The 27,678-nt window shown below is 42.1% G+C and overlaps 1 protein-coding gene and 2 pseudogenes across 4 annotated transcripts in view; 2 read left to right on the top strand and 1 right to left on the bottom strand.

Annotated features, from left to right (window-relative positions):
* Positions 1–6,775: 6,775 nt before the first annotated feature.
* Positions 6,776–7,512, bottom strand: LOC143666077 (putative ribosome biogenesis protein RLP24 pseudogene; annotated as a pseudogene).
* A 7,714-nt stretch (positions 7,513–15,226) lies between these two features.
* LOC143666076 (serglycin-like) lies at positions 15,227–16,046 on the top strand (annotated as a pseudogene).
* Positions 16,047–25,397: 9,351 nt separating this feature from the next.
* GAB1 (GRB2 associated binding protein 1) overlaps positions 25,398–27,678 on the top strand; it is a 167,171-nt gene continuing 164,890 nt past the window's right edge. For 2 of the 4 annotated variants that reach the window (XM_077139934.1, XM_077139936.1), the window contains exon 1: positions 25,398–26,226. In XM_077139934.1, coding sequence (XP_076996049.1) covers positions 26,155–26,226 — 72 coding nt within the window. In that variant the 5' untranslated portion in view covers positions 25,398–26,154. The remainder of the gene's footprint in view (positions 26,227–27,678) is intronic. The other 2 variants (XM_077139935.1, XM_077139937.1) reach the window with 2 other exon arrangements.

Below are 27,678 nucleotides of genomic sequence, written 5' to 3'. Positions count from 1 at the left end.
TATCATCACTTAGTTGCATATTCATCATTTCTTAGAACATTTGCATTCATTCAGAAAAAGAAATAAAAAGACAATAGAAAAAGAAATAAAACGAAAACAGAAAAAAAAAAGATTATACCTACCATACCCCTTAACCCTCAATTTCTTTGATCACTAGCATTACAAACTAAATTTATTTTAACATTTGTTCCCCCTGTTATTTATTTTTATGCCATATGTTCTACTCATTTGTTGACAAGGTAGATAAAAGGAGCATCAGACACAAGGTTTTCACAATCACACAGTCACATTGTGAAAGCTATATCATTATTCAATCGTCCTCAAGAAACATGGCTACTGGAACACAGCTCTACATTTTCAGGCAGTTCCCTCCAGCCTCCCCATTACATCTTGAATAACAAAGTGATATCTACTCAATGCATAAAAATAACCTCCAGGATAACCTCTCGACTCTTTTGAAATCTCTCAGCCATTGACCCTTTGTCTCATTTCACTCTTCCCCCTTTTGGTCGAGAAGGTTTTCTCAATCCCTTGATGCTGAGTTTCAGCTCATTCTGGGGTTTTTCTCAATCGCTTGATGCTGAGTCTAGGATTGAGAAATTCTAGGATTTCTGTCCCATGTTGCCAGGAAGGTCCACACCCCTGGAAGTATGTCCCACACAGAGAGGAGGAGAGTGGTGAAACTGCTCGTCATGTTGTCTGGAGAGAGAGGCCACATCTGAACAACAAAAAAGGCTCTCTTGGGGGTGACTCTTAGGCCTAGATTTTAAGTAGACTTGACCTATCCTTTGTAGGGTTAAGTTTCATATGAACAACCCCCAAGACTGGGGGCTCAGCCTATAGCTTTGGTTGTCTACACTGCTTGTGAGAGTATCAAGAATTCAACTTGGGGAAGTTGAGTTTTCCCCCATTCTCACCATTCCCCAAAGGGGACTTTGCAAATACTTTTCCACTCACTGATCAAATCACTCTGGGATTCATCAGGGCATCACCTGGACAAACCAACAAAATCTCATATCCTATACAAAGTTCCATGTACTTAAGGTATTCAATCAACTATCTACATAAGTTATATTAGGAGATGCACTAGTCAAAGTATAGATTTGTACCAAATAAACATTTTTTGCTTTAGTCTCACACATTAGTTGAAATTTTAAAATATTAAGTACCATCTATTTTTGGCACACTGCAGTAATGACATTCTTTTATTCTTCCTCATGCAAAAACATTTTTAAATTTGTACATTTAGTCACTATCATTATACACTCAAGGCATTCCTAGATTACACCATCTCAATCTTTATCATCTATCTTTGTGATTTCATTTATGCCCCAGCCCTCCTCCCTCTATCATTCTCATATGCAGCTTCATTCAGTGTTTTAACATAATTGTATTACAGTTAGGTTGTATTCTGCTGCCCATTTCTGAGTTTTTATATTCGGTCCTGTTACACAATCTTTATCCCTTCAGCTCCAATTACCCAATATCTTACCCTATTTCTATCTCCTGATGGTCTATGTTACCAAGGAAATATTCCAAGTTTATTCACTAATGTCAGTTCATATCAGTGAGACCATACATTATTTGTCCTTTTGTTTCTGGCTAATCACACTCAGTATAATGTCCTTAAGGTCCATTCATGTTGTTACATACTTCATAACTTTATTCTGTCTTATAGCTGCATAATATTCCATCTTATGTAAATGTCACAGTTTGTTTAGTCAACTGTCTGTTGATGGACATTTTGGCTGTTTCCATCTCTTGGTAATCGTTAATAATGCTGCTATAAACATTGGTGTGTAAATGTCCATTTGTGTCCTTGGCCTCGTGTCCTTTGAGTAGAAACAGCATATAGATGGGTCCTGTTTTTTAATCCATTCTGCCAGACTGTCTTTTGATTGGAGAGTTTAATCCATTAACATTCAGTGTTATTACTGCATGGGTAGTATTTTCTTCTACTATTTTGCCTTCTGGATTTTATATGTCATATCTAATTTTCCTTCTTTTTATCTTTACTCATAGTCTTCCTTTCTACACTCTTCTCCACACCTCTCTCTTCTGTCTTCGTATCTGTCTCTAGTGTTCTCTTTAGTATTTCTTGCAGAGCTGGTCTGTTGGTCACAAATTCTCTCAGGGATTTTTTGTCTGAAAATGTTTTAATTTCCCCCTCATTTTTGAAGGACAATTTTGCTGGATATAGAATTCTTGGTTGACAGTTTTTCTCTTTTCATAATTTAAATATATTATCCTACTGTATTCTCGCCTTCATGGTTTCTGCTGAGAGATCTGAGCATCGTCTTATTGGGCTTCCCTTGTATGTGGTGGATTGCTTTTCTCTTGCTGTTTTCAAGATCCTCTCTTTCTCTTTGATCTCTGACATTGTGATTATTAAATGTCTTGGAGTATGTCTATTTGGATCTATTCTCTTTGGGGTATGCTGTACTTCTTGGGTCTGTAATTTTAAGTCTTTCTTAAGAGTTGGGAAATTTTCAGTGATAATTTCCTCCATTAGTTTTTCTTCTCCTTTTCTCTTCTCTTCTCCTTCTGGGACACCCACAATACATATATTCATTCACTTCATATTGTCTTTCAATTCCCTGAGTCCCTGCTCATATTTTTCCATTTTTTTCCCTATAGTTTCTGTTTCTTGTCGGATTTCAGATGTTCCGTCCTCCAGTTTAGAAATCCTATGTTCTGTCTCTCGAAATCTACCATTGTAGGTTTCCATTGTTTTTTCATCTCTTCTACTGTGTCTTTCATTCCCATAAGTTCTGTGATTTGTTTTTTCAGACTTTCAGTTTCTTCTTTTTGTTCTTTCCTTGCCTTCTTTATATCCTCCCTCAATTCATTGATTTGGTTTTTAATGAGGTTTTCCACGTCTGTTCGTACATTCTGAATTAATTGTTTCAACTTCTGTATGTCATTTGAATTGTTGGTTTGTTCCTTTGACTGGGCCATATCTTCAATTTTCCTTGTGTGATTTGTTATTTTTTGCTGGTGTCTAGGCATTTAATTATCCTAATTAGTTTATTCTGGAGATTGCTTTCACTTCTTTTATCTAGGGTTTTCTTGCTAGATGAATTTGTTGTCTATCTGTTCTTTGACATTCAGTTCAGCTTTATCTGGACCTCTAGTTTACGTTTTGTTTAACAGAGGAGAATTTTTCAGTTCTTGTTTTCTTGTTTCTTGCCCTGCTTGTGTGGTGCCTTTCCCCCCCACACACACTTAGGAGGGTCTACTTAGATATTATAGACCCCAGCCAGATTTTCCCAGACCAAACTGGCCTCCTATCAGGAGGAAAGAGTCACCTGCATCGGTTTTCCCTGAGGGTGAGACCCAGCAGGTTGAAAGACTTTCCTGTGAAGTCTCTGGACTCTATTTTTCTTATCCTGCCCTGTGTGTGGTGCTTGTCTGACTGCAGGTCCCACCAGCATAAGATGATGTGGCATCTTTAACTTTGGCAGACTTTCCCTGCTGGGGGCGTGGTGGAGACAGAGGAGAGGTTGTAGGCTCGTTTTAATGGCTTCAAATTACCAAGCCCTGGTGTCTGAATTCCTTGGTGGAGGGATTCCACCTGAGTTGGGCTTCACCCCTCCCCTGGGGAAGGCACAGGCTCCAGACAAGTCCTCAAAGGATCTTTCTTCTGCCTATGCCTGGGGCAGTTGCAGCCTGAAAAGTCCTGCCACTGTATCCAGAGGCAGTCAAGCCTTTGTAGATACACAGCCACAAAAACCTCTGCTTCCTTCTTTTTTTTCCCCCCTTTTTCTGTCAGTCCTACCCCCTTGCTGCCGGGGCAAAAATGAGCAACCTCCTCTTTGATCAGGTTCACCTAAGCTGGGGGCCTATTTTTAGTAGTCAGAATTTGTTAATTAGTTCCACAATTGGCGTTTTATTGTGCCCAGTCTCTGCTGTTGGTAAAATCCTTTCCTTTCCCCTCTGGGAAGCGGCCTGTGGGGGAGGGGCACTGGCCGCAGCAGCTTTGGGAACTCACGGTTCTGGGGGGTGCTCGCAGCTGGTCCAGCTGGTCCAGACTGGGGTATGCTGTGTGTGCAGTCACTGATGTGGCCCCAGGAGCTGTTCTGTACTGTTTCTGGTTATTTAGTAGTTGTTCTGGAGGACAAACTAAAACGCGCATGTTGTTAAGCCGCCATCTTGACCCAGAAACCATCTGATAAGTTTTGACATATGTGCACACCATGAAACCATTACCAAAATTAAGGTAGTCAACATACCCTTTCTTCCTTCACATTTTTCCATGCTGCTATAACACCCAGCATCCAATCCCACACATCCCTGTCTTCTATCACCATAATTTAGCTTGTCTTTTCTAGAATTTTATATAAATGGAATTATATAGTATGTCCTTATTTTTGTCTGGCTTGTTTCATGCCAGATAATTATTTTGAAATTCAGCCATATTGAGTCATGTATCATTAGTTCCTTTCTTTTTATTGCTGAATATATCCATTGTATAGATAGGCCACACCGTGTTTATCCAACCAGTTATGGATGGGCATTGGCTTTTTTCAAATAAAGCTACCATGAACATTTGTGCACAAATGTTTGTATGGACATGTGCTTTCATTTATCCTGGGTTTAAAAGTGGAATATCTGGGTCATATGGTTAATGTATGTTTAATCTATAAGAAACAGCCATAATGTCTTCCATTTTAAATTCCTCCACAGTGTTTCAGAGTTTCAGTTGCCAAGTATCCTCACTAACACAAGCTGTTTCAGATTGCTGAAGCTGCCGGAATTTAATACACCAGAAATTGATTCACTTTCTCAAGGGGATTTATTAAGTTACAAATGTACAGTTCTAAGGCCATGAAAATGTCCAAATTAAGGGATCCAGAGAAAGATATCTTGACTTTGAAGAAAGACTGCTGGCTTCTGGAACACTCTGTCATCTGGAAAGGCATGTGCCTGGTGGTTGCTAATCCTTGCTCCCGGTTCATTGCTTTCAGCTTCTGATTCCAGTGGCTTTCTCTCTAAGCATCTGTGGGTCCTCACTTCACTTCTCTGGGGCAAGCAATGGATTTCTTCTCTGAGCTGAGGATCTCCAAACATCTGTGTCTTGGTTCCATCTCTCTGCTCTCTGTGTTGGCTCTGAGCTCTCTCTATGTTTTCTGCCTATTATTCTCTTCCAACAGTGCTTGGCTGAAAGGATTAAGATCCACCTGAATTGGGCGGGTCATATCTTCATGGAAACAATGTAATCAAAATGTCCTATTCACAATTGGGTGGTTCACATCTCTGTGGAAACAACATAATCAAGAGGTCCCACCCAACAATAGGTCTGCCTCCACAAGATTGGATTAGAAGAACATGGCTTTTCTAGGGTACAAAACAGGTTCAAAACAGCATATTTCAGCCTCTGGACCCCCAAGAGACATGTTCTTTCCATATACAAAATGCATTCATTCCATCACAATATCACAAAAACTTAAACCATTTCAGTAACAATTCAGATCTAATACCAAGTCAAAAACAGTATAAAATCTCATTAAAGTGAGTTATAGGTGTGGTTTTCCCTAAGGCAAAATTCTCCTCTGATTATGGACCTTGTGAAATTTAGAACAAGTTATCTGCCTCAAATATACAAAGGAGGGACGTCATAGGATAAATGTTCCTATTACCATAAGGAAAAATGGAAAGAAAAACAGGGGTCACTAGACCCAAATAATTCTGAAAACCTGCAGGGAAAACTCCATTAGATTTCAAGGTGTGAGGGTCATTTATAGAATGACCTTTCAACTTTGGGACTTGAGACATGGCAAACCCACCCTTTCCAATGTTTACAAAGCAGTCCTTCTTCCTCCAAACACCGAGGTAAGGGCTGCAACATTGGGGAGCACTGGGGAGACCACCTTGTTCTCGGCTCCATCATCTTCAAGCATCTGGGTGGCACCTGGATTATCTGCCATTTCTGGGGCACATGCTCAACCCTTCAGAATAGTGGGATGGCAGCCAACCTCTCCCCAGTCCCCAGGGAATATGTTCCACCATCTCTGAGGCCTGAGAGGGCAACATTCTTCCCAAGTAACAAAGCAAAAGGCCCGTCCTCTCCCTCTGCGGCAAACTCACACTTCCCACATGCATGGAAACCAGAAATTGATGGTCTGGAAAATTCTGGGCTTCCAGAAAGTGAGCCCCCAGAGAATAGAGCCCCCCATGAAAATTTTTTTGTTTGTTTGTTTGTTTGTTTTAGAAATGATTTTATTTCATGTGCAAATAATGAGCCAACACTTTACCCATAAACTCTATTTGCAAAAACAACAGCTTTCGTAAAGAAAAGAATACAGCAAAATTTAAAAGGCACTGGGATTCTTCTGCTTCTAAAGCAGTGCCAAGCTAGATAAATAAAACTTGTTCCAATAGGAATCTCAGATTAGTGGAAATTAATAGAGTTTTAGTGCCATTTCAGGAAAAGATAATTCAATGCTCACTCACAAAATTCATAACTGGCTATGAGAACACTTAAACCAGGTTGGAACAATCCAACATAATTAGGCCTCAATCTCAGGGGGGTAAAATGTTAGATGCTAGTAAATCAAAACAGGTAATCTTAAAAACAAAAGTATCATTTGAGGCCCATTTTCATACAGATTTTTAATTGCTTACTATATTCTCCCCTTCTATAACATAAATAAAAGGAGTATTGCCAAGAAAGATTTTATGTATCATTAACCATGAAATTTTGTCATTTTCCTTATTATATAAATGACACCTAAGGCCATTATCCAAATGATATGACCATTTATGCCTGTAATTCACATGTGTACTTACAGAATTTTCATGATTTATGTAAGTACACCTTATCAGTGAAGGTTAAAGTTGAGATAAAATGTAACATCCATAACATCTGATGTTTTATAGCTAGCAATTTAGGAGGGATGTATTTTTAATTATCTTTCATTTCAGTGATCTTATGGTAAAAACAAATCAATAGTTTAGAAGTTGCAACTCCTCAGAAGAGATTTTCAAACACATATAGAATGGTTACAGATAGTGAGCTTTTTAAGAAATATCTTCCATGTCCACATTCTGTTGTAACTGCTGAACCATTTTTTCTTCCAGCTGTTTTCCTTTGCCTGCAAGAGGAGCCCGTATAAGATGGATGTTTTGCTTAACTTCTTTGATGTCCTGAACTTTCTGTAGTTCTTTATTTTTCTTTAATCTGTTCATAATATATTTAGCTTGGCGTTTTTGTTTAATTTCTTCGACTCTCTTCATTGCATCAATAGTTTTATTCCATAGCTCTCGCTGGTACTTGACAGGTTCATTTCTACGTTTTTCAAATTCAAATGAATTATCCACTGTGAGTTCTTTACCAGCTGCCTTCCGGAATGCTTTGGTCCACCTGACCTTGCGAGGATTATGCTTCTTTTTAAAGTTTTTATGACACTTGGATTTACAGAATCTGAACACCTTACAATCGTTGTGGACGAACATCATGCCAGGGCCAGGATAGATTGGTCCCGAACAAAAATAACACTTCTCAATCCTCATATTGAACCCGCGTGCATACCCACAGCCAAAAGCCGAGTTCGAGGGGAAGTGACGTACCCCCCCATGAAAATTTAACCAAACATGGAACCAGTCAGCCATCTCAGGGCAAATCAGGACTGGAGATAGAATTATCCAGAAAGGATTTGTGTAAAGTCCTATTGTTTGATGATTATGATCCCAGCATACTACATAGAAAACCAACAACAGTGTTGTAGGATCTGTATAAGTGGAACCACTGTCAGTCTGGACTAAAAGGGACAGAAAAGGGATAAATTGACGGAAAAATTACTTCAAAGGCAGAACCATGGAAGCTAAGGTCTGGAGCCAGGAACTCTCAGGCCAGGAGAGCAGATCCACCCATACATGTAGAGAGGGTAAGTTTGCCCCAGAAGCAGAGAGTGGGCTTCCCGCTTCATTGCTTAGGAAGAGTTGTGCTGCCCCAGGCCTCAGAGACTGTAGAACACATAGCCAGGGATTGTGGGGAGCCTGGCTGCCACTCCATTGTTCTGGAGGGGTTCAGCATGTACCCTGGAGATGGCAGAGAACATGGGTGCCGCCCTGATGTTTTGAGAGGGGGGAGCTGAGAAAAAAATGGTCCCTTCAACAAACCCCAGTCTTGCAATCCTCACCCAGCATTTGGAAAGAACAAGACCACTGTGTAGGCTCTTGAGAAAGGGTGAGAATGCCGCTTTAAAGCCCCAAGGATAAATGACTCTCAAACTTTATAACTCAGTGGAATTTGCCTTATACGTTTCTTTTTGGGTGAGGGGGTGCATGGTCTGGGAATTGAACCAGGTCTCCCACATGGAAGGTGGGTATTCTAACCCGCAACTACCCATGCACCACTCCCTATAGGTTTTTAGAACTGTTTGGGTATGATGACCCCTGTTTACCTTTCAATATTTCCCTGTGGCAATGGAAAAACGTACCCTATGACTCCCCCTTCTTTGTATATTGGCAGCAGATAACTTGTTCTGGGTTTCATGGGTCCAGAGCCAGAGGAGAATGATTTGCCTTAGAACAGGCCATGCCTGTAGCTAACTTTGATGACATTTAGTATTGTTTCTGACTTCGTATTGCATTTGTATCGTAACCAAAATGATTTAAGGCCTTTTTGATATTGTGATGGAATGAATGTATTTTGTATATGGAAAGTACATATCTTTTTTCACGTCCAGAGGGTGGTATGTGCCAGTTTGAAACTATTACCCCAGAAAAGCCTTTTTTTTCCAATTTACTTAGGATTTTTATTTATTTAAATAACACAGAAATAAATGCTAACATATGAGCACTTGATTTGTAGTAGTATAGAGTTATAGCCATTTCACGTTTACTAATTCACTTAATCTTCACCACAACCCTAGAATGAAGATTATCTCCACTTCACGGAGGCACAGAAAGATGAACTTGCCCAAGTTTCCCCAGTTGGAGAATGGTTAAGCCACTAACCACTTGGCGCATTTAACCACTAACCATTCCCCTGGAGACCCCATTTGATAAAAGCAACAGGATTTATTAAACCCATGGCATCAGAAAATGAGGTGGGAGCCATCACTGAATGTGGTCTTTGAGGAAAGCATGTCTCAGCCTACATCGTTTCCTAAGTGACTCCTCTATTCTCTACAGGCTGAAAGATGACCAGGGAGAATTCCTGCATTGGGCAATTAAAATCTCTGAGAAGGAGAGAAAATGAGAGAGAATCTGTGTCCCACAGCGGGTTTAATTCTAGAAAGATTTTCAACGCAGATACCAAAACCTTTCATTTTTTATTGGCAAAAAAAGGGAAAAGAGAGAATAAAGGTAACGTAGTTAAGTTTTCAATAACCTAAAATTGTCTTACAGGCAGAACATAGACACTGGTCCAGCAAGCTGAGCTAATGCTGATCTGGTTGAAATTAGAAATGGTTAAATAGCCTTCATTCTCAAAGTCATGCCTGCTTTATACAAGCAAATTGATGGAAAAAAAGAAAAGTCATAAAGCTGGTAACAGATTTTCCTTATAAAACCCATCAGATAATTACAGGGAGGAAAAATTTCAACAGCTAAATTTTTCCCAAGGTATTTGATGCTTCCAGTTAGGGCTACAGTTTGTTTATAGCAGGGCTTCTCAAAGTGTGGGTCCCAGAACCTGGGAACGTGTTGGAAATGCAAATCTCACTTCCCACCCCAGACCTTCTGAATTAGAAATCTATGGTCATCAGGGCCCAACAAGCTGCTTTCAGAAGCCCTCTAGGAGTTCTGGTACATTCTGAAGTGTGAGAATCTTTGGCATATAGTTTTATTTGACACTGGAAGGCCCCACCTAGATGGCCAGCTGGCACTTGAAGCCCCAAAGAATCCCTTATTGAACTAAAGCCTCCTCTAAGAAGCATTTGATTGTTTGAGTTTTGAAAGAGAACAAGTGGACTTCTCCTTATGCCCAGGATGGAGTAACAGAACCTGGATTTACACTCCCATCCAAAACAAACAAAACCTTGACAAATCACAAAACCAACAGACAAAAACATGTTGTTGTTGTTTTTAAGACACTGGACATCTGACAACAAAGGACTATGGCTCCTGAGAGATACACAAACAAGGTGAGCCTTCTGACTGCCCCAGTTTCTTTCCTTGAGGGAATTTCCAGGCCATGGGCCAAGAAGAGGAAACCAAGGCAGAGCCCAACATACTTATATCCAGAATATATAAAGAACTCACAAAACTTATAATAATAAAACAACCAACCAATTAAAAAAAAATGAGAAAAGATTTGAACAGACACTTCACCAAAAGAACATGTATAAGTGGCCAAATAAGCACATGAAAAGATGTTCAGAATAATTAGTCGTTATGTAAATGCACATCAAAACCATGATGAAGTATTGCTATGCACCTATTAAAATGGTTAAAATTTCAAAGACTGACCATACCAAGTGATGACAAAGAATCAGAACAAGTGCAATTCTCAGGCACTGCCAGTGGGAATCTAAGATGTTACCATCATTGTGAAAAAGTTTGGCAGTTTCTTTAAAATTTAGACATACACCAAACATAAGATCCAGCCATTCTATTCTTAGGCATTTACCCAAGAGAAATAAAAGCTTATATCCATTCTTTCTATTTCTTTTTCTGGAGTGATGCAAATGTTCAAAAAAAATTATCATGGTGATGACTACACAACCATGTGATGACATTGTGAACCATTGCGTGTACACTATGTATATAATGAATGTATGTGAAGATTTCTCAATAAAAATATTTTTAAAAGAAGCTTATTTCCGTAAAAAGACTTGTATTCAAGTGTGCATGGAAACTTTCTTTGTAACAACCACACCCCCCCAAAAAAAAAACAACTGAAAACAACTCAAATGTTCATTGGCAGCTGAATGAAATATTGACAAACTCAGGAATGAGAATGAATCTCAAAGTAATTATACTCAATGAAAGAAGGCAAAGCCAAAAAAAGGAAACATACTATATAATTGCATTTATACAAAACTCTAGAAAATGAAAACTAATCTATAGTAAGAGAAGCAGATTGATAGCTGCTTGGAGATAGCAGGCAACCTATGGGAAGGAGGGTTTGCAAAGGGGCACAAGGAAAACTTTGCAGGTCATGGTATGTTCATCATCTTGGTTGCAGTGATGGTCTCACAAGTTAAACATATGTCAAAAATTTTCAAATTATACACTATAAATATGTGCAGTTTATTTTATGTCAATTGTACCTCAATAAATTTGTTGTTATTGCTTTTAAGAAAGCAAAACAAAGAAACCAGTGAAATGATGAAAATGAAACACCTGGAAGGAATAAATCACCCAAAGGAGAATTCCAGGCAAGTTGCCCCTGGCTGCGCAGCTTTTGAGTAAGGAGAGATTTCCTTTTGTACTCTAGCAGGAGCCATTCACCCTCCCTAACAGTAGGCTAGCCTCCTGACTCCAGGACAGCCTGGCGCCACTTGGGACAGCCTGGCTCCCACCTGGGACATTCTGGTTCTTCCTGGGACAGCCTGATTTTACCTGGGACAGCCTGGCTCCACCTGGGCCCTCTTTGTCTCCAGTCTACACATTCTGCTCACTCGTCCACCCCACCCCACTACACTGCTTCTGTCCATGTCTCTTCTTTCATGTGCCTAACTTCTGCATGTCTTGCTTCTCTACCTGTCAGGGTTGGAAAAGCAACTGAAAAAATGTCAAGTCAATCTTTGTTTGATGAAGGGCGAGATATCTCTGTATTTTCATTGGAAACTCTGGAAGTCTGAGAAAACTTCTAGATTAAAAGGAATTATTCTCCAGGGACAGGATCTGCAATAACTGGTGTAGACAGTTTTTCAGTCAGAGAGGGAATGGGTTGAGTACTGTGCCCCGAAAAGATATGCTGAAGTCTTATTGTGACTTTACTTGAAAATGGTGACACAGTGATGGAATTACTTAAATTAAAATGAAGTCACACTGGACCAGAGTGGGTCCTCATTCTATAAGAATGGAAAGTGACACAGGGACAAGAAAGAAGCAACTGTACAACCCTGGGGGCAGAGCAGAGGGTGGTAGCTGCAAGCCAATGACCCTCTACATGCAGGATGTGATAAGACCCTCAGAGAATTAAAAGAGTCACTTCACTTCTCTAAGGATGGCTTTGCTTGGAAGGACCAGGAGATACCAACAATCAAGATGGAAAATAAAATTAAGTGTCAGGAAACTAGGATCATTTCTACCCCTGACAAAAAAATCTGCATTCTGCCAACTTCATAATTTTTTATTTATTTCATATTCTGAACACCTAGATATCTGAAATTATTGTGGTGATTTCCTTCCTATAGTACAATCCCATGTTTTTCCAAAGAGATTATTTATGCTTTGATCTTCACAAAATTTGGCAAATTTTTTTTTTGGAAAGTTTTTTTTTTTTCTGCAGCCTACTTAAAATGATATAAGTATCAGCATGAAGAGCCTGCCTAAAAAGAAACCAATGGCCTTCCCCTACTGGTCAGATATTGTAGTCACATAGGTCGGACTTAAGAAATTGAGGAACTTTAAGAAATTGTCAGAGAAACGGAAAAGCCTCTCCAGCTGTATGCCCCATCCACAGCCCTCTATGTGCACACTGTGGGAAAAATCATTTCTTAATCCTGATTTAATCTTGTTGGGGCAGCCATTTCTTTTAATCTTGATTCAATATTGCAGGGCAGAAACTTTTGATTAGATTATCTCCACAGAGATGTGGCATTCACAGTTGTGAATGTGGCCTTTTGATTAGATGGAGATGTGACTTGTTTGTCAGCTTAACAAACAAATACATTGCCTTCAAATTCTACCTTCCATCTAACACCAGGATTCAATTTTGCCAAATTCTCTGCCACTTTAAAACAAGGATTGCCTTTCTTCCAGTTTGCAATGACACAGTCATCATTTCTGTCTAAGGTGTTATTGGAAGAAACTTTAGAGTCCACATTTCTATGACTGTCTCTTCAAAGCATTCTAGGCCTTTCCTTTTATGTTCCTCACAATTCTCCTAGATCTTTCCCCTTGTCCATTTAAAAACCCATTCCAACATGTTGGTATTTGCAAACTCAGCATCCCACTTCTCCGGCACCGAAGTTTCAGTTTGCTAATGTTGCCAGAATGCAATATACCAGGAATGGATTGGCTTTTACAAAGGGGATTTATTAGGCTACAAATTTACTCTTCTAAGGCCATGAAAATGTCCAAACTAAGGTATCCAGATAAAGATACTGTTCTAGTTTGCTAGCCGCTGGAATGCAATATACCAGAAATGGAATGGCTTTTAAAAAATAGAATTTAATAAGTTGTTAATTTACAGTTCTAAGGCCAAGAAAACATCCCAGTTAAAGCAATTCTATAAAAATGTCCAAATTAAGGCATCAGCAAGAGGTTACCTTCATTCAAGAAAGGCCAATGAAGTTCAGGGTTTCTTTATCATCTGGAAAAACACAGGGCGAACATGACAAGGTCTGCTAGCTTTCCCTCCAGGCTTCCTGTTTCAAGAAGCGCCCCCAGGGATGTATTCCTTCTTCATCTCCAAAGGCCTCTGGTGGCATGGGCTCTCTGCTTCGTGGCTCTCATCATTCTGTCATCATTTTCTGCTCTCTCAGAATCTCCAACCTTTTCCAAAATGCTTCCTCTTTTAAAGGATTCCAGTGAAGCAATCAAAGCCCAAAGCTGGAATGGATGTAGTCACATCTTCCTGTATTCAAATTTCATACCCACAATTGGGTGAGTCACATCTCCATGGAGCTAATCAAATTTTCAACCTACATTATTGATTGATTATTGAGAAGATTGATTAGAATTAAAACATGGCTTTTCTAGGATATATAATCCTTTAAACCAGCTCAGATATCTTGATTCTGAATAATGGTTGCTGTCATCTGGGACGCCTTTGTCACATGGAAAGGCATGTGGCCGGCACATGTTGATCTGTACTCCCGGTTCCATTGCTTTCAACTTCTTATACCAGTGGCTTTCTCTCTGTGAGCATCTGTGGATCCTTTCTTAGCTTCTCTGGGACAATCTCTGGATTTCATCTCTTAGCTTAGCATCTTCTGGAGTGTTTTTCTGTCTGCACATCCAAGCATTGTGCCTTCTCCAAAATGTCCCTTCCTTAAAGGACTCTCTTAAAGAACTCCTCCAAGTAGATTAGGATTCGCCTTGAATGGGTGGGTTACATTTCCAAGGAAATAATGTATTCAAAATGTCCCACCCACAATTGGGTGGGTCACATCTCCATGGAAACAACCTAATCAAAAGGTCCCACCCACAATAGGTTGGTCATGACAAGATTGGATTAGAAGAACATGTCCTTTCTGGGATACATAATAGTTTCAAATCAGCACACCTGCTATGGTCAATCTTTCAAATTTTACACAGTAATAGATGTGTAGTGGCATTTCCTTGTAATTTCAGTTTGCATTTCCCTAATTACTAATGGTGTTGGGCATATCTGTTCATGTACTTATTTGCCATCTGTATGCCTTTTTTGATTATATGTCTGTACAAATCTGCCCATTTTTAATTGGCTATTGATTGTTCTCTTACTGAATTTTGAGAATTCTTTTTATATTCTAGCTCCAAACCCTTTATCAGATTTGTGATTTGCAAATATTTTGCCCCACTCTGTGGCTTGCCTTTACATTCTCTCAACAGAGCCTTTCAAAGAACAAAAGTTCTTAATTTTGACAAAGTCTAATTTATGAATTTTTCTTTTATGGATCATGCTATGGGTGTCCTAACAAACAGATCTTTGCCTAACTCTAAGTCACACAGATTTTTTTCCTGTGTTTTCTTCTATAAGTTTTATCTTATCAGACTTTATCAGGTTTTATGTTTAGGTGTATATCATGTTTATGATATATTGCCAGCATATTCATGTATGATACAAAAGTATAGATCAAAGTTGTTATGTTTGGTTGTTTTTGCATTTGGATAGCTGATTATTTGGGTATCCATTATTGAAAAGACTATCCTTATTCTTTGGAATTGCCTTTGCACCTTTATAAAAAATAAATAGAAGAAACCCAACCTCTTTCTCTAGTGGGGCAGGATCCTGAGCAATCCCAAACGCAACTCCTCTCCTTCCTTGGAAGCACAAGCAGGGACAGGGACAGAAGCCAGAGAGAGGAAATCGTGACATGTGTTCTGGGCAGGGTTTGAGGTTTCGGAACCTTGTCTAAAAGGGACAGCAAGCACCCTGCTTACGGTTCCTGGTCGTGGGGTGGCTGTGCCGCGGCGGGGCCAAGCGTGCTGTGCTGGTCACCATGCGGGGCTTCCTCTCCAGCAGCGGGCTTGTCCTGGCCATCTCCCTCGTCCTGTTTTGGGAATCTTCAGTTCAAGGTTATCCCATGCGGAGAGCCAGGTACCAATGGGTACACTGCAGTCCAGACAGTAATTCTGCAAACTGCATTGAGGAAAAGGGACCAATGTTTGACCTACCTTCTGGTGAATCTAACAGGATCCTGCCTCTGAGGACTGACCCTTTTTCGATGACGAGGGTCCAGAACGTGCACGACGTCTTCCCTCTTTCAGAGGACTATTCTGGATCAGGCTCCGGCTCTGGCTCCGGCTCTGGAATTGGCTTCCCACTCAGAATCGAACAAGAATAACAACCAGTGGATGAAGACGATGCTCTCCATTTCAGCACTCAGCCTCTTAAGAGGAATCCGCCCGCAGGCTACCAGAACTTGGATCAAGGTGGAGTAGAAGATGACTTTATTATATAAAAGAGAGGGATTTTCCCCACCCTGACACCAGGCAATGTATTTGGAATCTTTTGTGTACCGTAGTTAAATGATCTTGGGACCAAAAATTTTATAGGAATTTTTAAATATCTGAAAAGAAGCTTACATTTATATCACTTTCTTTTCCTCCTGGAATGTTAAAAACTTATGTTTTAATGCTGGTATCTATCATATTGTTCTGGAAAATACGTGCCTTCTCTTTGTATCCTATTCAACCAACCTGACTATGAAATTAACTACACTCCCCATGTCCATAAAATTGCTTTAAAGAATAAATTATGCTGTTTTTTAAAAAGTGTTTGAGACGCAAATCGACAGGCAATATTTCCTAACTTTTTAGTCTTCAGGAACATGCCTCTGAATGTGAATTACAGGTGTCCCTTTTCTTACGAAAAAAATCAAAAGACAACACACTGTGAGTTTACGGAGTGGATATCTGATGTGTTTTATAGTGTAAGGTGTATTACTATAATATTATGATTGGATGTGTTTGCAGAGCTAGTGGATGTTGTTTAGAAGTGTGGTCTCTGTTATAGTTAGAAACTTAGGACCCAAATTAAAGCACAGCCATATTCTCAATGCCTCATACTTCTTTACCTTTTTCTCTGGATATATGTACATTTTCAAATGACTCTATTAAAGCAGAAATATAACCAAAAAAAATAGACCATATATGTATCTGTCTATTTTTGGACTGTTCTGTTCCATTAATTCATTTGTTCACCTTGCCACCAATATAATACTGTCTTCATTATTGTAGCTTTCTTTAAAGACCTGAAGGGTATGCAGAAATGATCAATATCCGCCCTCAATAAAAAAAAAGGAAAACCAGGCAAGGGGGATGACAGCATTCCAGGCACAGGAACATCAAGAACAGAAGCCTGATAGTGGGAAGGGAGAGGAGCTTGCTTGAGAACTGGAAAAAGAACTGAGTGATTGCAGCACAGAAAGCAATGAAAGAGAGGTACAAAATGAGACTGGATACCTGAGGAGAGATGAGCCATATACATCTTGTAGGTCATGTTAAGGATTTTGGTGTTTATACCATGATCAGTGGGAAGCCACTGAAATAATCACATCTGCATTTTATAAACATTACTCTGCCTGAAAAGTGGAGAATAGATTGGATCAGTGGGAAGAGATTATAAATATATGAAGCAAATGGCCAGAAGTCCCTGTGAGAGATGAAAGACTACGTTAAGAGTGCAGAATTTAAATATAGAAAGAAGAGACAAGAGAAGAAGAGATCCTTCAAAGAGTGAGGTTCTTAAGAAGGTAGGATGTGATGAAATCCAAAGCATAGGTGCAGGGATGGCCTTAAATAAGAGAAAGGCAATTTCCTGTATTTGCCATGGTAGGGGTGGGGGGGGGGGCGGACGGGGGAGGAGTGGAGATGGAGATAGAGTTGAATGTTTGATGGCTTTAAGTTGCAGGAGTTTCCATCTGAGCACTTTGGTTTTCTGGTGAAGATGTAATCAAAGTGTTCAGTTGATGGGGAAACAAGAGGGGTTGGAAGTTTGGAAGTCTGAAGAAGTTTTAAATTACTGTGAGCATTATTAATAATAGCCAAAAAGTAGAAGCAATCCACATCTCCAGCAATTGATGAATGGATAAACAACATGAGCAATAAAAAGGAATGAAGTACTTACCGATACATGCTGTATGGATGAACCTTAAAAACATTACGCTAAGTGAAATAAGCCAGATATAATAGGCCACATACTACACAATTTAATTTATATGAAATGTCTACAATAGGCAAATCCATAGAGACAGAAAATAAATTTGTGGTTGCCTAGGACTAAGGGATGGGACATGGTAGAGATTGACTGCTAATGGGTATGGGGTTTCTATTCGGAGTGATGAAAATGTTCTGAAATTAGACAGTGGTGATGATTGCACAACTCTATAAATATTCTAAAAACCATTGTATTATACACTTTAAAAAGGCAAAATTGATAGTATGTGATTTATATCTCAATAAGCCTGCTATTAAAAAAAAATTATTGCAAAGAGTGGGTGAGTACACAGTCCAGGTAAAGAAAGTGAGACAGCTGGGCCATAGAAACATCCATGAAGCTAATAAATAGTCAGCTGAGGATCTTTTACTCATACAGGCCTCCAAGAGACAAAGGAGCTGCTGGGAGAGGTTGAAGTGGGTTGGGAGTTGTTGTAATTTGCCAGCTGCCAGAATGCAATATACCAGAAATGGAATGGCTTTTAAAAAGGGGAATTTAATAAGTTGCTAGTTTACAGTTCTAAGGCTGAGAAAATGTCCCAATTACAACAAATCTATAGAAATGTCCAATCTAAGACAATCCAGGGAAAGATACCTTGGTTCAAGAAGGCCAAAGAAGTTCATGGTTTCTCTCTCAAGTGGAAGCGCACATGGTAAACACAGTCAGAGTTTCTCTCTCTCATCTGGAAAGGCATATGGTGAACATGGTCAGGGTTCCTCTCTCATCTGGAAGGGCACATGGCGAACACAGCGTCATCTGCTAGCTTCTTCTCCTGGCTTCCTGTTTCATGAAGCTCCCCGGGAGGCATTTTCCTTCATCTCCAAAGGTTGCTGGCTGGTGGACTCTGCTTCTTGTGGTTATGTTGTTTTGCTCTGCTCCCTCTGAATCTCTTTCATTCTCCAAAATGTTTTCCTCTTTATAGGACTCCAATAAACCAATTAAGGCCCACCGAAATGGATGGAGACATGTCGTCACCTAATCCAGTTTAACAATCACCCTTGACTAAATCACATCATCCAGGGAGATGATCTGATTACAGTTTCAAACATACAGTATTGAATAGGGATTATTCTACCTTTATGAAGTAGGATTTTGATTAAAACATGGCTTTTCTAGGGGACATACCTTCTTTTAAATCAGCACATTCTACCCTCTGCCCCCTAAAAAAGACATGTTTTTCCCATATACAAAATACATTAATTTCATAACAATATCAGAAACCCTCAAACCATTTCAGTAGCAATACAAATGAAATACAAACTTAGAAACAGTACAAACTCCTATCAAAGTTAGTTATAGTCATGGTCTGTTCTCAGGCAAAGTTCTCTGTCTCTGGACCTTTGAAAACTCATAACAAGTTATTTGCTGTCAATATACAAAGGAAGAACAGTCATGGGATACATATACGCATTTCCACAGGGAGGAAAGAACACAGGTCACCGAACCCATACAGTTTTGAAAATCCGCAGGGCAAAGTCCATTAGATTTCAAAGTCTGAGAGTCATTTATCCTCAGGGCTTTTAAAAGTGGCAGTCCCACCCTTTCCAGATGCTTAGGTATAGGTCTGCCTCTCTCTGAATAGAACCTTGGGGGACACTAAGGGGACCACCTTTTTCTCGGCTCCACCCTCTCCAAGCATTGGGGCTGTACCCGGGCTCTCTTTGCCATCTCTGAGGCACACACTCAACCCCTCCATGTGGTGGCAGCCAGGCTCTCCCCAAACTCCAAGGAATGTGCTTCACCCTCTCCAAGGCCTGAGGTGGCATGGCTCTTCCACTGCAACCAGGTGGAAGGCCCATCCTCTGCCTTTGGGGCAAACTCACCCTCTCCATGGGCTTGGGTGGGTCCGCTCTCCTGGCCCGAGGCCTCTTGACTTCAGACCTCAGTCTCCATGGTTTTGCCTCTGAAGTTATTTTTCCTCCAAGGTGTCCCTTCTCTGAACCCCGCAGTCCAGACTGGCAGCGACTTTGTTTATACAGGTCCCACAGCACTCTCTTTGGCTTTCTATGCAGTAGCCTGGGATCATGCCCATCAGACATAAGGAGTTTCCACAAATCCTTCCTGGACAACTCCATGTCCAATCCTGGCTTTCTCTGAGATGGCTGACTGGTTCCACATCTGGTCAAATCCTCACATGGAGGACTATTCTCTGGGGTCTCCGTTTCTGGAGGCCCAGAATTTTCCAGGACATCAATTTCTGGTTTCTTCGTACTCAAGAGTTCAGTTTTCAGCTTATCTCTCACCTGTTGCATTTCACTATAAGCTGTGAGGAGAAACCAGGCTGCAGTTTCGACATTAAATTTGGAGATCTCTTCTGCTAAATATCCAAGTTCATGGCTTTTAAAATCAGCCTTCCAGCCAAAACCACTAGTCAATATTGCCAGATTATCTGCCATTTTAAAACAAGGCTCACTTTCCTTCCAGTCTACGACAACACATGCCTCATCTCTATCTAAAGCCTGGTCAGAGGTATCTTTAGAGTCCACATTTCTACCAACAGTCTCTTCTAAGCATTCTAGGCCTTCTCTATCAAGCTTCTCACAACTCCTCCAGATTCTTCCCTTTATCCATTTAAAAAGCCGTTTCAACATGTTTGGTATTTGCAAACTGCAGCAGCAGTACCCCATTCTCTGGTACCAAAATCTGTTCTAGGTCTTCTCCTGGCTTCCTATTTCATGAAGCTCCCTGGAAGGCATTTTCCTTCTTCATCTCCAAAGGTTGCTGGCTGGTGGACTCTGCTTCTCATGGCTATGTTGTTCTGCTCTGCGCTCTCTGAATCTCTTTAATTCTCCAAAATGTTTTCCTCTTTATAGGGCTCCAATAAACCAATCAAAGCCCACCAAAATGAATGGAGACATGTCATCAGCTAATCCAGTTTTACAATCACTCTTGACTACATCACATCATCCGGGGAGATGATCTGATTACAGTTTCAAACATACAGTATTGAATAGGGATTATTCTACCTTTATAAAGTGAGATTTTGATTAAAACATGGCTTTTCTAGGGGCATATCTCCTTTCAAACCAGCACAGGAGTGTTTCCATGTAAGGATTCTGGAACTCCTATAATCACCTACAGGAGATCTTAGACAAAAGCATCTATATCTCCAAGACTTTAGAAATTTGTTTGTGATTTATTTCATCATACTATATACATCTTCAGCCTCAATAGATACTTGTGATTGTGATTCCTCTAAAACAACTCCCTTAACTGTATAAGCTTCACCCCCAGAAAACCAGGATCCATTTATTTATTTTATTTATTGAGGATCCATTTGAGGTTATTGAACATAAATTTATAGTGATGCCATCCATCCTTTGTGTAACTTACTCCATGGCATTTGGTGCAGAAAAAAAGAAGAACTGGGTTCATCTGTAGCTGGGGTTTTGTGAGGATGGGAGCATATTATTGAAAATGCAGACCACAGAATTTAAACCGGTTAAGGGTAATTTAAGGAAGGAGAGGGCTGATGGACTGTGAGAAAGCAGAGGTGCAAAACAGACTGGAAATCCATTGTTGAGAAGAAAGGATGATTATAAAAAGAAAACTTGGAAAATCAAGTTGGAAGATGGTGTGGCTAGAGTGGGATGTTGGAGAATAACAAAATCCACAGGGGTGATTATTTGAAGTGATTTGAAGAGGCCACAGAAGATAATGTGGTTATTTCTGCTTCGGAGAAGTCTGAACTCTAAGATGATCTCCAAGGATCCTTGCCTGCTTCTATAACCTCACCCAGTGCCAGTGTTCCTCTCACTTGTCTCACTGCTGCTTTCATTGCTTCTCAGAAACTCCTAAGCTGAGTACCTATGTACCTTGTAGTTTCCCTTTTGCCTGTTAATACTCTTCTCCACTACATTGCTAGGCCAACTTCTACTCATCTTGAGGATCCCAGCTTCACGTTTTTTTTCTCAGGGAAGTCTTTCCCAACCTACTCACCCCTAACCCTAGGACATAGATTCTCCTCTTATATGCCCAAATAAAACTCTTATCCACCCCCCCCCCACAGCATTTATCAAGCATACTGTAGAGGTTATGTGGTTGATTTTGTTTTTCTACAGAATAGAAGAATATAAGAACAGGTCTGGTTTTCTTCTCTATTGGATCCCCAATCCTCAGGTACTTGCACATACAAGAAATTCTATAAATATTTGTTGTATGAATGAAATTTAAAATAACTTAGTAGCTTTTTCCATCATATCTTCCTTTTAATGCAATTTTATTGAGATATATTCACATACCCTATAGTCATCCAAAGTTTACAATCAGTGGTTCACAGTATCAACATACAGTTGATACTATGATTGTTTTCAATACTCCAAAAAGATACATGTAAGAATAAAAATAAAATGAGAAAGAAGGAATGTTTTGAGTAAAACATCCCTTACTCCTCATCCTCCCTAGTATTTATTTTCCTTACTCATCTGTCCATACACAAGTTATAAGGAGTGTCAGCCACAAGGTTTTCACAATCACATGGTCACAGTGTAAACGCTATATAGTTATACAATTGTTTTCAAGAATCAAGGCTACTGGACCATAGTTCAACAGTTTCAAGTATTTCCTTCTAGCTAATGTAGTCTATTAAAAACTAAAAAGGGGGGCGGGCCGCGGTGGCTCAGCGGGCAAAGTGCTTGCCTGCTATGCCGGAGGACCTCGGTTCGATTCCCGGCCCCAGACCATGTAACGAAAACGGAGAAACAAAATACAATAAAACAAGAAAATGCTTAAAAGATGTTTCTCTTCCTTCCTTCTATCCTTCCTTTCTTCTCTCTGTCTTTCCTTTAAAAAAAAAAAAAAAACTAAAAAGGGTTATCTATATAATGCATAAGAATAACCTCCAGAATGACCTCTTGACTATTTAAAATCTCTCAGTCACTGAAACTTAATTTTGTTTCATTTTTCTTCCCCTTTTTGGTGAAGGCTTTCTCAATCCCACTAAGCCAGGGCCAGGAGACATGTCCCACATAGGGGGGTAGCCATCATAGCTTTTAATGTATCAAGATATGAAATATGATCTAATAGATAATCTCAAAATGGAATATATATATAACAATAATGCAAATATCCTTTCTAAAATACCTAAAGATTCCTTACATAGAAATTAGATCATTGAATACCCTATTTGAAATAAAGAAAAAAAAGTACTGAGACATCCAAAAGCTAAATAGCAGAAGATATATTACAATTTTCCATTTAAAAAGGACTTTATAACAGAAGTGGCGTGCTAAAGCCAAGAGTTATTACTTAATGGCAAACTAGCCTTACCGATGTTAATCATAAATGCTTTTGACTCACCACTTATGAGAGAAGAGGAAAACAAATTAAATGATTTATCTTCATTTGGAGGACTTGTGGCAAGACCTGTGCTCATGAACTTATTAAGAATTGTTTTATCAGCTCCCATGAAAACTACACTCGTGTTTTTAAAAGCCCTAAAATGTGAGAAAAATTACAAATAACCCCTCTGATATCTAGTATATGCTAGGCATGTAAAATTCTATCACTGTTAATTTCTATAAAAATTTGCAAAGACGCAGTATTACCCCCATTTCACATAGCAGGAAACGGGAATTTAGAGACATTCTGTAATTTGTGCAAGGTCATGACTATCACCACCTGAGCAATGAATTCAGACCTGGAAGAAGCTAAGCCTTTGTCATACTCTAACTGCCAAAAATGAAGGTGTCTAAACACCAATGGAATCAGATCTCTTCTGATTTTTTTTCTATTAGCAATGTTCTTTATAGAAGCTGAAGATAGCACCAGCTTCCTTTTCCCATAACTTTAAAAAAGTTCTATTTTCATGATATCTTCTGAAATGGACTACAGTAATGGAGATAATATTAACCTAATGGAGAGTTACTGAATGATGAAGCCATTCATGATTGTATGATGGGGGTGTTACTTGCCAGTAACCCAATTTAGGGGTCTAGAGCTTGCATAATTCAGCAGCATCCCTGCTCTCTCCCCAGAGCTCTTCCCTACCTCTGCCTGCAGGCCTTTAGGGGGATCCATTTCAGCCCACAGAGGTCCTAGGGCTTTGGGAGAAGCCTTTCAGATAGGGGCTGGCTGAAGTCTGGTTACAAGGGTCACATTCCAGGAGTTTGGGGCCTCCATAAAGTAACCCTCTTGCTTATTCTTCCTCTCTCCAGTCCTCCTTATGGTTAGGCTTCTATTCTTCCACAAAACAAGTCTGTTTCCCTTATTTTTCTGTAAATGTTTTAAGTGTCTGGCTAAATATTTCCTCAAGGAAGACTCTTCTCATCCTAGATGACCTAGTCCCAAACATTAATTCTTTCACTTCACGGTTTTATTATCCTCAGTGCACACCATCTTTTGCAATCTGTACTTATGTTGACCTTTTATTTGTTTACTATCCCATGCTACCAGGGGAATGTCACCTCCATGAGTGCAGGGCACCCCGCCCCTCTTTTCCTTTAAAATAACTCCTAAAATCAATAAGCTCCAGGCCCTAGAACAGCAGGCACTACCCCTGCTGGGCAGTATTGAGGATCCATGTTATGTCATCGAAACTAAATTGTTCAGTATATAGCACCTAATTAGTTTCCTACCACAATTAGGCAACATTTTGAAAACCAGGAACTCCTGAATATGAACTTTGCTTCACACCTTATTTTTTCCAGAAAAGCAAGTTATTTCCTTATATTTTAGCACCTTTATCTGATTATTACTTTCTAAAAGTGTTCAGGATTTTTTCATAAATGAACTGTAAAATGTATTTCTATTGCATGATCATGCTAAACTCAGGACCAGGTATAATGATTGTAAACACACACAGGCAGGCAAGTAGAACTTGGACATGCAGTAACCGTCCTTATTTATTTATTTTTTTCTTTCTTTTTACATGGGCAGGCACCGGGAATCAAACCCGAATCCTCTGGCATCATAGGCAAGCATTCTTGCCGCTGAGCCACCGTGGCCCGCCCTGTCCTTATTTTTAACTCAACACCCCAGGGGTAGCTTTTAAGATTACCACGTAAACTGGAAGAAACTGACAACAAACTGGGAAGTGTGAGATTTCAAAATGTCCCACAGAGAGCCCTAATCAAATTCCTTGGCCTCACTACAAGCATCCACCCCAGGCGCAGGGTCGCTCCGCCGACCCTTCGGCCGCGGCCCCCGCGGGTCCCCCTGGGTCCTCCTCCCTAAACTGGCAGCCATGGCGCGCCTCCCGCGCCCTCGGGTCCCGGCCCTGGGTGTCTCGCGGCGGGGCCCGGCGGGGTCGCGGTCTCCTCACAGCGCCACTTTGCCTTGCAGAATGTCCAGTAGAGAAAACCCCCGAAACTCGTCGTTTACAGCACAGTCCAAACTCCGAACTGACACCGGACTGAGTTAAAGATGGCAAACCCTGGGCTTAGCATTCCAACTTCCTCGAGCCTTCGCGTCGAGGCCTCCACCACCAGCCCCTGCAAGGAGTTTGCAGCGGGGTCCGGCCGCCACCACCGCCACCGCCGCGCGGCCGAGGACCCCGCTCCGGGTTCCCCAAGTACTAGATCCCAGGGTGCCTTCTCGGACTCCCGCTCCCTCCCTCTTTCCCTCTCCCAGTCCCGGCTGTTTGGGCTGGAAGCGCTCAGGCAGTGTTTCAGAGAAAGCCTGGCCGAAACCCGAGCCGGGCCCGAACGCGTGCAGGGGAGGAGGAAAAGGGAGGAAGAGTGAGCGCTGAGGCCGAGGAAGGGAGGGCTCGGGGCCGGGGGCCAGGCCGCTCAAAACCTGCCGCGCGCCCCGGGGTGGGGGAGGCGGCGGGGGAGGAGCTCGAGGGGACGGGACGGTGGAATCCCTCCCCGGGGCCGAGCAGCGGAGCACCTCGTTCCTCCGCCGCTCCCCGCCCTCTTCGGCGGCGGCGAGAGTGGTCCCACCCTCCCGCAGGACCTGCGCCCTCCCCGGCGTCCGACGCCTAGTTCTTCGTCGCCGACTCGGCAGCTCCCTCCGTGGCCCGAGACCTGCCCAGCCTGCGCCCCCTGCCCGCGAGAGCTTAGCGGCTTCCCCTTCCCTCTTTCCCCGCCCCCCGCTTCCCGGGCGCCGCGAAGTGACCCACCCTCCTCTCGAGGAGGAGGAGGAGGAAGGAGGGGATCCCGCTCGGCGCACCGAAACTGAGAGCGGGCACTGGAGAGGGCACCGCGCGGGGGCATTGTGTGTGTGTGTGTGTGTGTATGTGCGTCTGCGTGTGTCTGTTTCGGAAAGCGCTCCGGGGAGGTTCGTCTGTAGGGGCGGAGCTCAAGGGACCGAGGCTCCGGCTCCGTGTCGGGGCAGAGTCCCACGAAGACGCCCGCTCGGCTGAGCCGGAACGTTGTGGAAGCTGCAGGCGGGACGGCGCGCCTGGCGGCGAGGCGGGCGCACTGAAGGGAGGCCGGGGACGGGTGCCTGAAAGGGTCTGAACCCCGCTGCCCGTGCCCGGAGATTGTAGGTAGTGGCGGTGCAGCCCCTTTCTGCTCACAGTCGTGGACCTGCGTGGGGGAGGCTCGGACGCGGGAAGTCGGCGAGAGAGGACTCAGTGCACTCGGCTGGGCCGGCCCGCTGCGTCGGCCCGGGGAGTGCGGCAGGGGGAGCGAGGTCCTCGAAGCTGCGCGCCCGCAGGCGTCGGCTGTGTCGGGAGCGCGCCCGCCCGCCCCTCCGCTGCCCGGCTGGGTCCCCGAGAGGCGCGCACCATGAGCGGCGGCGAAGTGGTCTGCTCGGGATGGCTCCGCAAATCCCCCCCGGAGAAAAAGTTGAAGCGTTATGTAAGTAGAGGTTCGGCCGCCGCTCCAAGGGCCTTCGCGCCGACACCCCTCCCCGGCCTGGCCCGGCCGCGCGCGGGGTTGGGTCTCCAACTTAATCCCGGTCTCTTCTCCCCTCTGGCCCTTCCCCTTGATCGGGCGCGGGCCCGAGCGCTTGCACCCTAACGCCCTGGGATACACTTTGCTGGGCAACTTTCTGTGTCCAGATTCCAGACGGCCTGCATTTTGGGCTTATCGTCTTCTAGGAGGGCCCAGGATCTCCAGATAAACGCCCGCTGCAGGATGTTATTATTCCTTATTGCTAGAGTGGGGCGGGGTGGGGAGGGGCGGGAAGGGGAGAGACGCATTCTTCTTTCTTTATATTTGCATCATTATTATGGAGCTAGTGTGTGACTGAATTTCCCGCACTAAGAAAAGCGATGAGGTTTTAGAACTCCCCAGAGACCGCCAACCCTCCCTTTGGTCCGTGCCACCTCTCCCGTTTCCGTCGTGGGTGGCGTGGAGTGGGGGCTGTGGAGTTAATGAACTGGTATTAAGAGACAGGCATCTCAAAGCCGCGCAAAAGAAAAAGAAAAGTTCTTAACGCGCCCTACCGTTTGCTTAGCAGGGTTCACATTTTCGCGGTTTTGAATCCAGGGACATTGGAGTTTGGCCGAGAGCCTGGGCGCTTTGCTGCGAGAGGAGGGCGCTGGGGGGAGCCTGGTGGCCGGTGTTTGGGCGCCTCGGAAGCGCTGTCAAGCCTGCAGGAGGGGACAGCTGAGGCCAGAAGGGATTTCTCTGTGTTGTGGCACCAAAGTGGCTTAAGTGGTATTTGTGTGATTGATACAAGATGCTGTATAAGCACTACTTGAGCTGTTAAGAAAACTATTCCTTGGAAGAACCGACTTAACTTGAACGCAAATCTGTGTTCTCTTCATGGTTTTGTTACTGCCTTCTGCAAACGAAAGAAATGACACCTTTATCTTGACTTATGGAGAAATGCTTTTCTAGTGAAATGTGTTTTCCGAAGCAAAATTTTTGTCCCCTCAAACGGGAATTTTCTACCTGCGTCTGACACTTGTGATAATGGAACCTGTTTCTTATCGGAGGATAGCTGCAACCTACTGTTAAGAGTTTAAGTTAATCCTATTAGTTACTGTTTGCTTGCCTGGAACAGAGTGAAGTGCAATATTTAACTTCACTGACAGCTCACCTATGAGTTTTTAGTTACTTTCTACCAAAATTTGTTATAGACAAGCAATTCCCATTTGATGCCAAAATCCTGGGAAAGTTCTACCGAGACTGAATTTTTCGGAATCCTCCACCTACCACACACACAGTTTTGCCTGGATATTCTGGTAAAGATGCTAACATTATTCCAAAAATTTGGGAGAGGCCATGTATTTTTTTTTTTTCAGCTCTTAGTTCCAAAGGGAAGATTGGGGGTTGGGTGTGGGAAGGTCCTGTGGGAACACT

This window comes from Tamandua tetradactyla, chromosome 22 (genome assembly GCF_023851605.1).
Source record: "Tamandua tetradactyla isolate mTamTet1 chromosome 22, mTamTet1.pri, whole genome shotgun sequence".
In the NCBI taxonomy this organism is placed as follows: Eukaryota; Metazoa; Chordata; class Mammalia; order Pilosa; family Myrmecophagidae; genus Tamandua; species Tamandua tetradactyla.
Note: the sequence above shows the minus strand (reverse complement) of the source record. Positions and strands in the feature narration are given on the sequence as shown.